The following is a 16,719-nucleotide window of genomic DNA, read 5'->3' as shown; positions in this document are numbered from 1 at the left end:
ACAAAATGCCTTTTGTTTTCAAAGCACAGCTTTTCATAAAAAGCAATGTCCACCTTTAATACATGCTCGAGTACACAGCTGTGTGTTGGGGGCCCGCCCGGCGCTCGTTTAGAAGTCCTCGTCTGAGGTGTCCTCGGCCCACCGGCACACCTTCGCGGGCCCGGGGCTGGCCCGGGAGCCCGTGGGAGCCGGGGCGGGGGTGTGGGCCGGGGCGGGGGCCAGGTTCACCCAGCCGGGCCCTCGGGGCAGCGCGTGGCTTTCTTTTAGCCTGAAGATGCGGTAGTTCTCGTAGTGGACGTTGTGGGTGATGTCCTTCAGGTCTTGGAGGTGGGAGCTGGGAGATGGGCGGCAGGTCAGCGGGGCAGGCCGTGGGCGTGCCCCGGGGCGCCCACAGCCTCCCCAGTGCCCCACTGGCTCACCGGATGAGCAGGTCTCTCAGGAGGGGGAACTCACAGTGGGCCATGTTCTCCACTGCAAGACATGGCGCCGAACCCTGAGTGTGGGCTCTGCCCTGGCCAGCACTGAGTGAGCGCCTGCTGTATGCTGCACCCCCCACATTTCTTGCTGTGTTAACCCACCTCCCATTCATTCGTTCATTCGTTCACTGCCGTGTCCCCAGCCCTTGGTACAGGTGGCTCCTATAAACGGCTGTTGAGTCACAGGACTTTCCTCTGCTCCTTCAGGTGCCCCCCACCCCATACATTTCCTTCTCTGTGCGTCCCCACCTGTCCTTTTCTGGCCACCTCTGTGGGCACGAGGACTATGTTGGTCCCACTTTCACTGTATCCCTTCGGGAACTGCGCATAGTGCACCCGGCACATGGTTGCTGCTGCTAAGTCACTTCAGTCGTGTCCGACTCTGTGCGACCCCACAGATGGAAGCCCACCAGGCTCCCCTGTCCCTGGGATTCTCCAGGCAAGAACACTGGAGTGGGTTGCCATTTCCTTCTCCAATGTGTGAAAGTGGAAAGTGAAAGTGAAGTCGCTCAGTCGTGTCCGACCCTTAGCGACCCCACGGACCGCAGCCCACCAGGCTGCTCCATCCATGGGATTTTCTAGGCAAGAGTACTGGAGTGGCTTGCCATTGCCTTCTCCACGGCACATGGTAGGCCCACAATAAATTCTGGTGAATGAATAGGGTGCCTCCCGGGTGCCAGGTTTCGATGCAAAGTGGTGGTTCTGCCCCCTCCACCCACTCTATGAGGCTGATGATTTCATGATACCCGTCTGACTGTGAGGAAACCGAGGGAGTTGGGTAACTTGCCCAGGGCCACCCAGAAGCACAAAGGAACTTGATCCCAGGTCTGCCTGTTTTCCGGCTCTGGGCTTAAACCCTCACCAGGCTCTCTGGTGGGTGTAAGGATGGCAAGAGCAAGAGGCCGAGCCTCACTTTTCAATCTTTCTCCCTTGAGCCCTCCCTAGGGTCCCTGAACTGACCTTCAATGATACCCCACTTTGTCTTCCGGCCCAGGACACACCTCCCGTTCACCATGTGCTCTCGATCGGCCCCAACCACAGCGAAGGGGATCCGCTCCTGCAGGGAGGAGACAAGACAGGAGGGTTGGCCCCACTGGGGACGTGGAGAGAGAAGTATGAACCCTCAGGATGCTGCCCTTTGTGGGGACAGAAAGTGTCAGGAGGAGCAGAGATGAATGAAGTCGGAGGGCACAGAGCCTGATTGGTGCTTTGGTTTCCTCATCTGTAAGTTGGGAGACATGATAGTACCGACGCAGGGCTCTGAATATTTGGGAAGGGCTTAGCATGATGAAGGGCTTAGCAGAAAAAGTCTTGGAAACCAAGTGTTACTCAGAGTACATTAGTGATGTCAATTCCATTCATGTCCTATCTCTTACCTGTGAAACAGGAAAAGGGATCACCTTTAACCATTATTATAAGGTTAAAAGAGACAATTTTACACTATAATTTGAGGATACATACACCCCTCTGTTCATGGCAGCACTGTTTACAATAATAACCAAGACATGGAGACAGCCTAACACCCTTTGACAGATAAATGGATAAAGATGGTGTGGGGTGTGTACATACACACACACGCACACACGCACAGTGGAATATTACTCAGGCATAAAAAGAATGAAGCAATGCCATATCATTCTAAGTAAGTCAGAAAGAGAAAGACAAATACCATGTGATATCACTTATACGTGAAATCCAAAATATGACATAAATGAACCTACCTAGGAAACAGACTCACAGACATAGAACACAGAGTTGTGGTTACCAAGGGGAAGGAGGGTGGGGGAGGGGTGGATCAGGAGTTTGGATTAGCAGGTGCAAACTATTATAAATAGAATGGATAAAAACAAGGTCCTACTGTATACCACAGGGAACTGTATTCAATATCCTGTAACCATAATGGAAGATTATATATGTAACTGAATCATTTTACTGTAAACCAGAAATTAACACAACACTGTAAATCAACGATACTTCAATAAAAGAAATTTGAAAGAGAGATAGAACATTATAAGCCAGGGGCTGGGCTTCCCTGGTGGCTCAGAGGTTAAAGCGTCTGCCTCCAATGCAGGAGACCCGGGTTCAATCCCTGGGTCGGGAAGATCCCCTGGAGAAGGAAATGGTAACCCACTCCAGTATTCTTGCCTGGAGAATCCCATGGACGGATAAGCCTGGTAGGCTACAGTCCACGGGGTTGCAAAGAGTCGGACACGACTGAGCGACGGAACGGAACGGAAGCCAGGGGCTGGCAACCTATGGCTCCCTGGCCAAAGCAGTCAAATTCATGGTCATACAGCCCTGGCCATTCATTCACTCTTGTCTATGTTGCTTTCATACAACTTTGGGAGAGCTGAATAATTGCAGCAAAGTCTAAAATACCATTTTCTGGCCCTTCACACACAAAAAATAAAAAGTTTGCTAAGCCCTTTTGTAAATTCTAGCTTCTTACTTGTTCATGGCTAGAAAGTCAAAGTGAAAGTCACTCAGTCGTGTCCAACTCTTTTCGACCTCATGGACTATACAGTCCATGGAATTCTCCAGGCCAGAATACTGGAGTGGAAAGCCTTTCCCTCCTCCAGGGGATCTTCCCAACCCAGAGATCAAACTCAGGTCTCCCGCATCATGGGCAGATTCTTAACCAGCTGAGCCACAAGAGAAGCCCAAGAATACTGGAGTGGGTAGCCTAATATCCCTTCTCCAGCAGATCTTTCCAACCCAGGAATCAAACCAGGGTCTCCTGCATTGCAAGTAGATTATTTACCAACTGAGCTACTAGGGAAGCTCATTCGTGGCTGCAAGTGGAGATTAGGCTCTCAAGTGCAGCATGGGGGTTTGTTTATATTTCTAAGAATTAGGCTGCGATGGGGAATACATTGATGCTAATAATAATAACTATGTGTCGGGGACTTCCCTGGTGGTCCAGGGGCTGAGACTCCGAGCTGTCAATGCAGGGGACCAGATTTGATGCCTGGCTGGGGAATGAGATCCCACATGCCGCAACTAGGAGTTCCTGTGAGGCAGCTAAGACCTGGAGCAGCCACATGAAAATAAATAAATATTTAAAAAATAGCTATCTGTCGCACACTGATTATGCACCAGCCAGTATTTGACCCTCGACAGATGTTATATGTCTGGATGATTTATTGAGAGTTTAGTTTGGAAGACTTTTCTTGATTCCCCCAGCTCTAATCCAGTTGTGACCAGGCTGCTGTCTTTGCTGGCCTTGGGACAGAAAGCGGAAGGTCAAAGCTCTTTGAGTCTTTCACAGGAAGTACTGGGGAGCAGAAGGACAGACTGAGTGGAGAAACTGGGGGCCAGACAGGAAGCAAGGCTTCATGGACAGACGAGCAGTTTGTGCACTGCACAAAGGCAGCCCGCCACGGGGCTGTGGAGGGCTGAGTCCCACGCACGTTCCTGTCTGTGGAGGCTGCTACTGCCTTTTTCTAATCCAAGCAAAAGTGCTGTGTAAGTTAGCGGGGAGGGAGGCGGTGGAGGCCAGATGTCTGTGGACGAAGAATCCCAGGCCTCACCCAGGTGCTTTTCAGGAACAAGACAGACTGACTTTGAATGTACCACAAGGACGGGGAGACTGGGGCTTGGACGTGGAATTCGGTTGCTTCAGGGAAAATGAAGATATGAGTTATTTCCTTCCTTCCTTCCGTCCCTTTCTCTCTCTCTCTCTGTTTCTTTTATTGAGATATAATTTACACACTATAACATTCTTCCCTTTAGAGGTTCAGTTCAGTATACTCACAAGATTGTGTAACCGTCACCACAATCTAACTCCAGAGAGCTTTCATCACCCCAAATGAAAGCCTGAACCCTTGAGCAGTCACTCCCCGTCTCCCCCTAAATCTCTCAGCCCCTGGAAACCACAAATCTATTTTCTATCTCTGTAGATTTGCCCGTCCTGGACATTTCATGTAACAGAATCATATAACATGTGGCATTTGTGTCTGACTTCTTTCATTTAACATCACGTTTTCAAGGTTTATCCACATTGTAGAATCTATCAGAACTTTATTCCATTTGATGGCTAAGGAATATTCCCTTGTATGGATAGACCACATTTGTCTATCCATTCACAAGTTAATGGACATTTAGATTGTTTCCACTTTTTGTTACAGATCATTCTAAATGTTCTGTTATGTGAACATTTGTGTATGAGTTTTTATATCAAAATAGGTTTTCATTTTTTTTTTCTTTTTGGTCTTAAAATGCCATCAGGTTTCCATTTCTTTTGAGAGTGGAATTGTTGGGCCATATTGTAACAGTGTTTAACCTTTGAAGAACTACCAGACTATTTTCCGAAGTGGCTGCACCATTTGACATTCCCACAAGCAGTGTGTGAAAGTTCTGGTTTCTCCACACCTTACTAACACTTGTCACTGTTTTTTTCTATTGCCGTGCCTTATGGGATCTTAGTTCCCTGACCGGGGGTTGAACCCACGTCCCCTGCATCGGAAGCATGAGTCTTAACCAATGGATGTCAAGGGAAGGCTCTGTCCATTTTGACTTCTCTTGTGGCGCCTTGAAGGCTCTAGGGTCAGCAGGCTTCAGTAGTTGTGGTACTTGGCCTCAGTAGTTGCAGCTCCTGGGCTCTAAGTGCAAACTTGGTAGTTGTGGCACATGGGCTTGCTCCATGGTATGTGGGTTCTTCCCAGACCAGGGATTGAACCCAAGTCTCCTGCATTGGTAGGCAGATTCTTTACCCCTGAGCCACCAGGGAAGCTCCTTGTCCATTTTAAATTTGAGCTATTTGTTTTTTATTGTTGACTTGTAAGAGGTTTTTTTTTTTTTGTAATTTATTTTGGTCTGCACCGGGTCTTTGTTGCTTTATGCCAGCTTTCTCTAGTTGGGGCGAGCAGGGGCTACTGTCTAGTTGTGGGGCACGGGCTTCTGATTGCTGTGGCTTCTCCTGTTGCAGAGCACAGTCTCTAGGACATGCAGGCTTCAGTAGTTGAGGCTCATGGGCTCAACATCTGTGACTCATGGGCTCCAGAGTGTGGGCCCAGTAGTGGTGGTGCATGGGCTTAGTTGCCCCGGGGGTGGAATGGGGCATGTGGAATCTTCCCAGACCAGGGATTGAACCCACGTCCCCTGCACTGCAAGGCAGGTTCCCAACCACTGAACCACCAGGGAAGTTCTACCTGTCTTTTAAGTGTTGATCATGTAACAGTTCTTTTTATATTCAAGATACAAGTCCCTTATCAAATATATCATTTGAGAACATTTTCTTCCATTCTGGGTGTTGTTGATATGACCAATTTCTTGCTCACCTTGTTTGTGAGTGGAGATTTGTGTCTGCCTGAAATAAATGAACTTTCCCTAAGTTGCAGAGAGACAAATCTTCAGATAGAAAGAACAAATGGACAGCACATCATCCAGACACAGTCCCACCAGCCTCCCCAACTCAGATGGCCTCCTACCCGGATCTTGCTGTTGAGGATCTTGTCACTGACGTCCTCGTCAAAGCACTTCTGAGGGTACACCTCGATGCTGTGAGTCTTCAGGTTGTCCTGGATCTGCGGACCACACACAGGTGACCTCAGCCCACTGTAAGGTGAACTCTGCCTCCTTCACACCCCCACTGACCCCAGACTCATCCCAGGTGCCCAGATCACCCTGTGCCTGAAGGCCTCTCGCTCCTCAATGGTCAGGCTGTCGGCCCGGGCTATCACAGGCACCACGTTCACAGCCCGGCAGAGCCGCTGCAGGAACTCAAGATCCAGGGGCCTCAGGCTGCTCAGGTGGGGCAGCGATGGTGGTGAGGGCACGATGAGCGGGTGCCAGCCCACAGCCCACGCCAGGGTCCCTTCCTCCTCCTCCCGCCAGCTCAGCCACCTCACCAGTGCCCAGTGGGCGGCACAAAGTATATGCAGCAGTGCACTCGCGTGTCAGGGATGTGTCGCTGGCGGGTGATGAGGATCTCCTCTTGCAGGTACCGCTCGTACTGCTCATTGATGTAGCCCAGGATGGGGTCCCAGCTGGGGTAGGAGATGGCCCAGCCTCAGAAACTTGCTGGGAGTCCCTACCACCACCACCTCCCCCAGGTCCTCTGGGTGTTCTGCCCTTACAGGGCTTCCTTGTACAGATGCTCAGTTTGTGGCACAAAGGCAACCCGCCATGAGGCTGTGTAGGGATGAATCCCATTCAGGCTCCTGTCTGTGAAGGATGTTACTGCCTTTTTCTAATTCAGGCAAAAGAGCTGTGTAGGTTAGTGGGGTCCCTTGGGGAAGGGGTGGAGGCCAGGTGTCTATGGATGAAGAATGCCAGGCCTCATCCAGGTGCTTGTATGAGTGTGTTTCATCTCCTTGAGAGCCTAAAACAACTCTGGACGGGGGATGTTGTCATCCCCAAGTTACAAAAAAGGAAGCCAAAGCTCAGAGAGCATCTGCAGCCAGGCCCAGGTTGCACACCCGGCAAGTAGTTTAACCCAGGGGTCCTGACTCTAGACTGTGGGCTTCTATTGCCTTGCCATAGTGTAGCCTTCATCAGCGAGCTAAGAGCAAGCTAAGACCTTTACATACTTGACTCCCTATGATCTTGGGAGGAGGGCTGCACATAGCCATTGTACAGGTGAATAAACTGAGCCTCAAAGATGCCACATCCAGGTGGCTCCAGGCCTGATTTTTCCTGGAGACTGGAGGGGCGGGGGCCAGGGCAGCCAGGGCTTGGCCCTCCCCGCCTCCCCTGAGGACTCACCACTTGTCATTGTTGATTTGGTCCCCAAAGCCAGGTGTGTCGGTCACGGTCAGCTTAAGCTTCACGCCATTCTCCTCGATGACTATGGGGAAGAGCGGAGAGGCCGAGAGTGGGCCTGGGCGGGAGGGGTGGGCTTGGGTGACGGGGGGCTCACTCACCGTGAGTCATGGAGTGCAGCTGCAGCGTCTGGGGCATGGGCACACGCAGACCCGGCATCGTGGACCTCCACATCTTGGACTTGAAGAGCGTGTTCACCATGGTGGACTTGCCCAGCCCGCTCTGTCCTGCGAGTAACCACAGGGCAGCAACAATGGTAGAAGGGCTAGGCATGTTTCTGAAACTCTCAAACGAACTCTTTCAGAAAGTCAAGCGTTTTTTAAGTAGAACACAAACACAGGAAAACATGTATTATCATAAGTCTCCAGCTTAATGCCTTCCCCATTTTTTATTGAGGCAGAAGTAAAATTAAAAATTATTTTTAAATAAAACATAAAATTATATAAAATATGAATAAATAAAAATGATTTTACTCATACAATAAAAATTAACATTCACAGTTCAGGGGCATTGAGTGCGTTCACAGTGCCGTGCAAACACCATCTCTCTTTAGTGTCAAAACATTTTCATCAACCCAACAAAAAACTCTACATCCATTAGTCACACACTCCCCAATCACTAATCTGCTTTCTATCTATGGATTTGCCTATTGTGTACATACTTCTTTTTTCCCCTTTTTCTTCTGGCCATGCTGTGCAGCTTGTGGGATCTTATTTCCCCAACCGGGGCTTGAACACAGGCCCTCGTCACTGAAACCGCTGCGTCCTAACCACAGGCCCTCCAGGGAATTCCCTGGATGCTTCATATAAATGGGATCATGCTATACTTGTCCTTTTGTATCTGGTTGCTCCCACTCAGCATAATGCTTTCAGGCTCATCCACACTGTAGCTTATACCATGACTTCATACTTTTTCACAGCTGAATAATACTCCACTAGATGGGTAGACCACACTGTGTTTATCCATTCCTCTGCAGATGGGCAGGCCAGTGCCTTTTTACAAATGAAACAACTGACAGAGGCAGCACCACGTAAACAGACAGAACACATGGTTCTACCCAAGACCACTCTGGTCACATCTCTGTTAACAACCCCAGGGACAGCCACTCTCCTGACTTGCACCATCAAGGAGCAGCTCTGCCCACCCACCCTCTACTTGGGAATCACACAGCACGTGCTGTTTCGTCTCTGGCTTCTCTTGGTGAGATTCCTCATGCTGCCTATTCCCTGACTATTCACTGGAAGGACTGATGCTGAAGCTCCAGTACTTTGACCACCTGATGCAAAGAGCCAACTTGTTGGAAAAAGAGCCTGATGCTGGGAAAGATTGAGGGCAGGAGGAGAAGGGAGGGACAGAGGATAACATGGTTGGATGGCATCACCGACTCCATGGACATGAGTGTGAGCAAACTCCCGGAGGTAGTGAGAGCAGGGAAGCCAGGCAACTTGCAGTCCGTGGGGTCACAAAGAGTCAAACATGACTGAGTGACTGAAAAACGACAATTGCCATCGCCATGCTGTCTGTACTTGGAGATGGTCCATTCTCCCTGCTGTGCTGGCCTTTCAATTCCAGGGACCTTGTCCTGCAGTGGGAAACATCCTGCGTCACAGGGCAGGATGCATGTTTGTGTCTAAAGCTGAAATTGTCCTTTGGCCTTCGATATTCAGAGTGGGAGCCACCCTTGGCTATTGTTTATCGCCAATACGGTCACATGCCAATCTGTACCAAGATGCACTGTCAGTGTAAAGGAATAAACCATATTTTGCAAACTTGATATGATAACAAGAATGCAAACAATCTCATGGATAGTGTTTTCTGTGTATTATATGTCAAGATGATAGTATTTTTGGAATGTATTGGGTTAAGTAAAAGAGATGATTAGAAGTAATCTCTCCTGTTTCTCTTTACTTTTTTAAAGGAAGCTATTAGGAAATTTAAAATTATGGATGTGACTCCCATGACATTTCTATTGGGTACCCACTCCTTAGAATAATACCCTTAGTTGGTGCTATACATCTGACATTTTATGTTCCATTGCATCCAGTTTATTTTGTAAGAAGTGTAGTTTTCTTTTTTTAACTGATGTCTTTTTTTTTTTAATATTGATTTACTTTTTTGGCTGCACTGTGTGGCAATGGGGATCTTAGTTCCCCAAACAGGAATGGAACACGGGCCCCTTGCATTGGGAGCTTGGAGTCTTAACCAATGGACCACCAGGGAAGTCAGAGAAGTGTAGCTTTTGACCTATCACATTAATTTTGCATGTATAAAAATGCAATTCCAGGTCAGCTGACCCATGGGGAGCCTCCTAGATGCTAGGCACTATGCTAAACTCCATGAGGAAACTGAGGCAGTGAGGGGTCAGGGGCCCAGGTCACACACTGGTGGGCATTAAATCCTGGGACCAGCATCTAAGTCTGGGTGTCCCCACTTCCTGCCACACACGACTTCCCCTTTTCATGCTCTGATTGGGTTTAGTCAGGGCTTCTTGGGTGATTTTTGTCTTTTCGTGACTCAGCATTTCCCACTTCCCCACCTACCACACCCCTTTGAGGTACAACTGCCAGGACCACTTTACAGATGGGGTGATGCGACTCCGCATAGAGGTGACACGTCCAGGCCCACAGGGTGGTGTCCGTGGCTCAGTCCTCCTGTGAGCCCCGATCCCTCACTCACCCACCACCATGATGTTGAACTCAAACCCCATCTTCATGGCCTTGATCTTGAGTTGGTCCAGCACAGCCTCGATGCCCACGTAACCAAGCCTCTCGCAGGAGAGGGTCCTTGGGCTGGAGGCCCGTGATGAACTGGGCGAGGGGGACTGCCTCAAGGGGTCCATGGGGCCAAGGAACAACAATGCCTGTCATCTGGGTCAGAGTGGGGAGAAGGGTGTCGCTGGGGCTCCAGAGGGGGACCATCTGAATTCTCATCTCTGAACCCTGACTCCTGAGACCTGCTCCCAGACATTCCCACGCTTCAAGTCCCCTGACCTATGTACCCCGCTAAGTCCCCATGGCCCATGGAGCTTGGCAAGGGGTGCCTGGGGGCATTGCCTCTCAGGGGAGGCTGAACCCCTTTCCTGAGATGCACCAGCCCCAGGAATCTGTCGCTCCCCCCACCCTCGGCCCAGGCAGGCTCCCGCAGCTGTGTGGCTGGCCTGGCAAAAGCCAGGGGCTGGACCCGCGGAGGGACAAAACGGGAGAGAGGCAGCCTCATGCAGCACCTGGTGGCCTTGGGTCCCTGTGGGAGCCTTGGGGGGCTGCCCAGTCCTGGCAGACCCTGGTGTGTGTGGTGAGGGGGAGGGGACAGGTGACAGTTAACTGAAGAATCTTAGCTCTACCTGCTTCCCATGGCCCCACCCCCCCGGGGCTCCGCTGCAGCAGGTAGGTGGGGACAGGTGCCCTTTCGGTCAGTACCCTGTAACCCTCACAATGACACCAGCCTGGTTCTATAGACAGGAAGCCAGGGCACTGGGGCAACTCCCTTGCTCAAGGTCACTGGGAAGAGTCACAGCAGGACTGCCGCCGGTTCCTCTGGCTTCCAAGATCACGCCCTTAAACCACTCTGTCAGAGAAGGAAACCCGTGACCAGAAAAGACAGCGGAAAGCACACCTGTGTTTGTGTTTTCTTTGGCCCGTCCATTGCCAGTGTCATTCTGTCAACACATTCTGTGTTGTGTCTGTGTTAACAACTGTTCTAGGAACCTTAGGATGTTAACCTGTCAATGGTCTTCACAGGAGTAAGTGTTGTTACTAGCCCTGCCGGTGTTAAGTCGCTTCAGCTGTGTCTGACTTGGCGATCCCATGGACTGTAGCCCATCACTCCTCTGTCCGTGAGATTCTCCAGGCAAGAACACTGGAGTGGGTTGTCTTGCCTTCCTCCGGGAGGTCTTTCCCAACCAGGGACTGAATGTGCTCATCTCTTATGTCTCCTGCATTGGCAGGCAGGCAGATTCTTTACCACTGGTGCCACCTGGGAAGCCCCAGCTTACATAAGGGTCCAGAGAGTGGTTCAAGGTCACACAGAGAGGAAGTGGCAGAACTGGGAGCTGGGTCCACATGCTCACCGCTGCAGTCTCTTTTCTTGTTCACATCAGTATCTAGATTTCTGGTATATCTCACCGACCGATGGACTGACACATCACTGACTCAACGGACATGAGTTTGAACAAGCTTCAGGAGATGAAGGACAGGGAAGCCTGGTGTGCTACAGTCCATGGGGTCTCAAAGATTTGGATACGACTTAGCGACTGAACAGCAAAGAGATTTATAATCCCTGGCAACTCTGGGTCCAGCCTACAGCTGACTCAAGCTGCCCTCTTTATTAATTTTTTATGTATTTATTTTTTGGCCATGCTGCATGGCTTGCAAGATCTTAGTTCCCCGACCGGGGATTGAACCCAGATCCTGGCAATGCAAGCGCTGAGTCCTAACCCCTGGACCTCCAGGGCAGCCCCTCACTGCCCTCTTGAGATGGGCTACGTGCTCTCCAATTTGCCACAGTCCTCACCTCTCCCTAATGCCTCCCCAATAAGATCCTTCTCATAATAAGTCTGCCTCACTCAGTTCTTTCTTGCTTGTTTCCTGGCACCTGAGTCTCTAAGCCACAAGCAATCTTCTGTCTCAGATGTATGCAAATGTTTTCTGTAAAAAGCCAGATAGTATAGATTTTAAGTTCTGCCCATCGTAAGATCTTTGTTGCAGCTGCTCTTCGACTCCACTGTCACAGTGCAACAGCAGCCACAGTAGAGGGTCAGGTGTGGATGCGTGCCAGTCAGACCATTTACAGAAGCAGGTGGTGGCTTGTCGTGCCTATTCTTCTCACTGAGACTCAGCCCCTCTGCCTCCACTGTCCTGAGCCCCAGCAGCCTCTGTCCCTGCCCGCCTGCCTTGTCTGCTGCTCCCCTACCATCCACGTGTCTGAAGACAGAGGCTTCAATGTCACCTTCAGGGCCTGGAGGCCAGGAGTGGGGCTGGCTGGGGCCCAGGGCAGAGCCTGCCCAGAACACGATGCTGCTCCTGCTGGAGAACTCCCTCAAGTTACGAAGGATGCCACAGCTGGAGGGACTTGGTGAGGGTGGCCTCCTCCTCCATGCAGAGGAGGATGATCTGTGCGGATGATCCAACAGCACCGCTGACATGGGGATCCACCTGGCACGGGAGAAGAATCTGCCTCTGGGAATAAGGAAATCAGCCTCTCTGCCCAGAAAACACTTTCTGTGGCAGTGTCACATGTGAGTGATGTGGGATTCTGGTGGGAAGACGCCCACAGGGACCATTCAAGGCACTGGGCTTTGTGGACTGGGGAAAAAATGTTAGTCGTTCAGTCATATCTGTCTCTCTGCGACCCCATGAACTGCAGCCCGCCGGGTGCCTCTGTCCATGGGATTCTCCAGGTAAGAATACTGGAATGGGTAGACATTCCCTTCTCCAGGGCATCTTCCCCACTCAGGGATCAAACATCGCATTGCAGGCAGATTCTTTACCATCTGGGCCACCAGGGAAGCCCCAGAGGGACTGGGGAAAGCTGAGGGCAAAGTGATCAGAGCAGAGGGCAGAGGGCAGATGAGCCCAGCGTATCCAAAGAACCAGGACTGGAGGGGATCACATGCACAGGTGGGGTGAGTAACACGTGGCCATTTAGTGCGCGTTTTCTACTGTGGTCATTGTGCCAAGGGAGCATCTGTATCGATTACTGCATTCAACCCTCACAGAGGCCTGAGCGGGGAGATCTCCACACACCCATTTAAGATGAGGAAACTGGGGCAGAGGGGGGTTGGGGCTGGGCCTCTGGTCACACACAGGTGGGTGTTAGGGCTGGGAACAGGACCCCAGTCTGGGGTCTGACCGGTTAGAAACGTGTCCTGCTGTGGCCTGTCCCCCATCATCACTCTTGGTTGGGGGTGGGAGCAGTACTGGTAATTTTTTGTCTTTTGATGACTCAAGAGTACCTTGAGTTTCCTTTAATGAAAATAAACAAATGAAGCACCTGGAGGTCTAGACAGGAAGACTGAGGGTCAGCAGGGAGAGGAGAAGACAGTGGCCCCTGCCTAACTGGCCGGGCCAAAGGGGTGGGCAGGGACCACAGTTGTTAACCTCCCCTCCTTGCTTTTTTATTCAATTGAGGTAAAATCCACAGAACATAAAATTAACCGCTAGCCATTTAACATGCACAGATTTGTGGCATTTACCGCATTCACAATGCTGCAGAGTTACCACCCCTATCCAATTCCATGACATGTTCACCACCCCAAAAGGGAATTCCATCACCACTAAGCAACCCCTCCCCAACCCCTGCCCTAGACCTTGGCAAACAGTACTTTCTGTCTCTATGGATTCCCTTCCTCTGGACATTTCCTATAAATGTAATCATATACTGTGTGGCCTTTTCTGGCTGGCTTCTTTCATCCATCTTTCTAACATTCGTCCACTTTGTAGTGTGTGTTGGTTGGTGCCTCATTCCTTTTCAGGGCTGAATAATATTCAGTTACATGGAGAGACCCTGGGTGCATGTTCAGGCGTTTCAGTCATGTCCGATTCTGTGACGCTACGGACTGCAGCCCGCCAGGCCCCTCCCTCTATGGGATTCTCCGGGTAAGAATACTGGAGTGAGTTGCCACGCCCTCCTCCAAGGGATTTTCCTGACCCAGGGATCAAACTCGAGCCTGCCTGCATCTCTTGCATTCCATGCAGATTCTTTACCCAAGGAGCCACCTGGGAAGTCCATGGAGTGACCATGCTGTGTTTATCAGTTGACAGATATTTTGGGGGTGTTTCCACTTTTGGGCTACTGTGAAAAAAGATGCTGTGAACATTTGCAAACAAGTTCCTGTGTGGACATGGAGTGGAGTGGAACTCTCAGGTCCTGAAAACTCCATGCGTAACTTTTCAAGGAACCGCCAGACTGTTTTCTACAGTGGCTGCATCCCTTCCGGTTTGCACTAGAATAGTCATTTCAAAGCTACCCCTCCTGGGCAACACCAATCTGAGATCTCAGAACAGGATAGGGGGAGGCATGGAGGGTTTAAGATGAGGATCCCAGCACAGGAGACTCTGTTATGGTGGTCAAGGGCTCCGGGGCTTGAATGCCTGGGTCTGGGTTCTGAGTCCCCTGCTTGCTGGGTGTGATCGGAAGAATCATGGTGCCCAAAGACATTCTGAATGTGAACCCCTGAATGTTACCTTACGTGGCAAAAGGGACTTTGCAGATGTGATTAAGGATTTTGATGGGGAGATGATCCTATGGACCAATCACAGGGATGCTCATGAGAGGGAGGCAGGAAGGGCAGAGCCAGAGGTGTGAGGATGGGGGTGGGGCACGAACCAAGGAACAGGGGCTCAAGGCCTCTAGAAGCTGGAAAAGCCGAGGAATGGATTCTCCCCTGGGGGATCTACAGGAGGAAAGCAGTCCTACCCAGTCATTTTAGACTTTGACTGCCAGAACTCTAAGATGATACACTTGCATGATGTCACTAAGTTGGTGTACAGTAGTATGTCACAGCAACAACAGGAAGTGAACACGTTACATGTATGACCTGAACTAGCTGGCGAACTTCTTAAGGCCTCAGTGTATACATCTGTAAAGTGGGACTAGCAAATATACTCACTTGAGGACTGCCGTGAGGAATAAACTGGGTAATGTACATACAGGCATTCTTCTCAGTTCAAGACCACTACGATAAAGCAAGTGTTAGTCGCTCAGTCATGTCCGACTTTTTGCAGCCCCTTGGATTGTAGCCCACCAGACTCCTCTGTCCATGGGATTCTCCAGGCAAGGATTCTGGAATGGGAATCTCACAATAAAGCAAATACTACAATAAAATGATTCTCATGGATTTTTTGGTTTCCCAGGGCACATAAAAGCTGCTTGCACTGTAGTCTATTAAGTGTGCAACAGCATTGTGTCTAAATGTACAAATTTTAACTAAAAAATATTTTGCTGAAAAATGCCAAAACATAGATGATCACTAATCACAGATTGCCCTAACAAATACAGTAACGATGAAAAAGTTTCCAAATGCTGCTGGAAAATGCTACCAACAAGACTCGCTCAAGGTGGCACAAACCTTCAATCTGTCAGAAAAACACACCATCTGTGAAAGTGCAGCAAACAAAGGTGAGCCCATGTAGGGTCAGGCTGAGCCTAAGGCTAGCCAACATGTTTTCCCAGCAAGCCCAAGGGACAAGAAGTCGTGTCCACCTGGTTTACAGCCAGTCCCAGGTGCTGACATGGCCTGGCCCCTGCTATGGAGGTGGTGGTGAAAGCTGCCTCCAGGTGTTGTGTCAGGGGCCCCAGGCCCGTTTCTGGGGAGAGAGCTCGTGCAAGCAACCTTAACTATCATCTTGTGGGGTCATCGTGAGGGTCAGAACGGGGAGAACCCTGGAGGCTACAGCTGTGCCACCAGGCACAAGACAGCTGCCCAGGCATGGGTGGTGGACAGGGAACTGCTTCTCCCTCTCCTCACCTCCTTGTCTCCATTTTTACCTGCCTCTATCCCTCCAACCCATGAAATTAAAAGACGCTTACTCCTTAGAAGTAAAGTTATGAACAACCTAGACAGCATATTAAAAAGCAGAGACATTACTCTGCCAACAAAGGTCCGTCTAATCAAGGCTACGGTTTTTCCAGTAGTCATTTATGGATGTGAGAGTTGGACTGTAAAGAAAGCTGAGCGCCGAAGAATAGAATTGATACTTTTGAACTGTGGTGTTGGAGAAGACTCTTGAGAGTCCCTTGGACTGCAAGGAGATCCAGAGTCCATCTTAAAGGAGATCAGTCCTGGGTGTTCACCAGAAGGACTGATGTTGAAGGTGAAACTCCAATACTTTGGCCACCTGATGTGAAGAGGTGACTCATTTGAAAAGACCCTGATGCTGGGAAAGATTGAGGGCAGGAGTAGAAGGGGACGACAGAGGATGAGATGGCTGGATGGCATCACTGACGCAATGGACATGAGTTTGCGTAAACTCTGGGAGTTGGTGATAGACAGGGAGGCCTGACATGCTGCGGTCCATGGGGTTGCAGAGTCGGACACAACTGAGCTACTGAACTGAACTGATTCCTCCAACCCACCGCCATCTTTTTCTTTTTTTCATCTGTGAAGTCAACAGCGGCTGAGGGCTAGGCTGTCCCAGGTTGCTTCTCTGGTCTTTTGAGAAAAAATGACCCAGAGTGAAGAGGCCGCCAGGCTTGTGGCCTCTTGCCTGCTCCCGCAGGACTTGCGGAGGTTCAGAGGCAACAAGCACAGCTGTGGGGCACAGGGCCCGCCCTCGCTTGAGCTCCTGGGGGGTGGGGTTGTGCTGGGGGAGTGGTGGGGGCGGGGTTGTGCTGGGGGAGTGGTGGGGGTGGGGTTGTGCTGGGGGAGTGGTGGGGGGGCGGGGTGGGTTGCTAAGGCCTCAGGTCCTGCGGACCTGGAAGCAGGAGGCAATCTGTGCTCCCTGGACCTAGGAGCCACCTGACGGGGGCAGTTCCAAGGCAGGTG

The 16,719-nt window shown here is 50.6% G+C and overlaps 1 protein-coding gene across 1 annotated transcript; it reads right to left on the bottom strand.

Moving 5' to 3' along the window:
- Positions 1-108: 108 nt before the first annotated feature.
- Positions 109-10,105, bottom strand: SEPTIN12 (septin 12). Its single transcript, XM_055408882.2, has 9 exons — positions 9,915-10,105; positions 7,340-7,465; positions 7,182-7,263; positions 6,326-6,463; positions 6,101-6,218; positions 5,906-6,001; positions 1,437-1,533; positions 420-471; positions 109-334 (listed from the first exon to the last, which is right to left on the bottom strand). Exons 1-9 carry the CDS (start codon positions 10,075-10,077, stop codon positions 109-111), a joined length of 1,098 nt encoding a protein of 365 aa, XP_055264857.2. The 5' UTR covers positions 10,078-10,105.
- Between the last annotated feature and the right edge of the window lie 6,614 nt (positions 10,106-16,719).

This window comes from Moschus berezovskii, chromosome 27, assembly GCF_049115385.1.
Source record: "Moschus berezovskii isolate FMDL1 chromosome 27, NW_MosBer_1.0, whole genome shotgun sequence".
In the NCBI taxonomy this organism is placed as follows: domain Eukaryota; kingdom Metazoa; phylum Chordata; class Mammalia; order Artiodactyla; family Moschidae; genus Moschus; species Moschus berezovskii.
This window is presented reverse-complemented; position numbering and strand designations above follow the sequence as displayed.

Excerpts from the sequence above, each read along its gene's own strand:
- SEPTIN12 (XM_055408882.2), bottom strand. The coding sequence starts at position 10,077 with ATGGACCCCTTGAGGCAGTCCCCCTCGCCCAGTTCATCACGGGCCTCC. Across the intron at positions 7,264-7,339 it reads GCTGCACTCCATGACTCACG|TCATCGAGGAGAATGGCGTG; the intron begins GTGAGTGAGCCC and ends TCTTCCCCATAG. Across the intron at positions 6,219-6,325 it reads GTGCCGCCCACTGGGCACTG|CCTGAGGCCCCTGGATCTTG; the intron begins GTGAGGTGGCTG and ends CCACCTGAGCAG.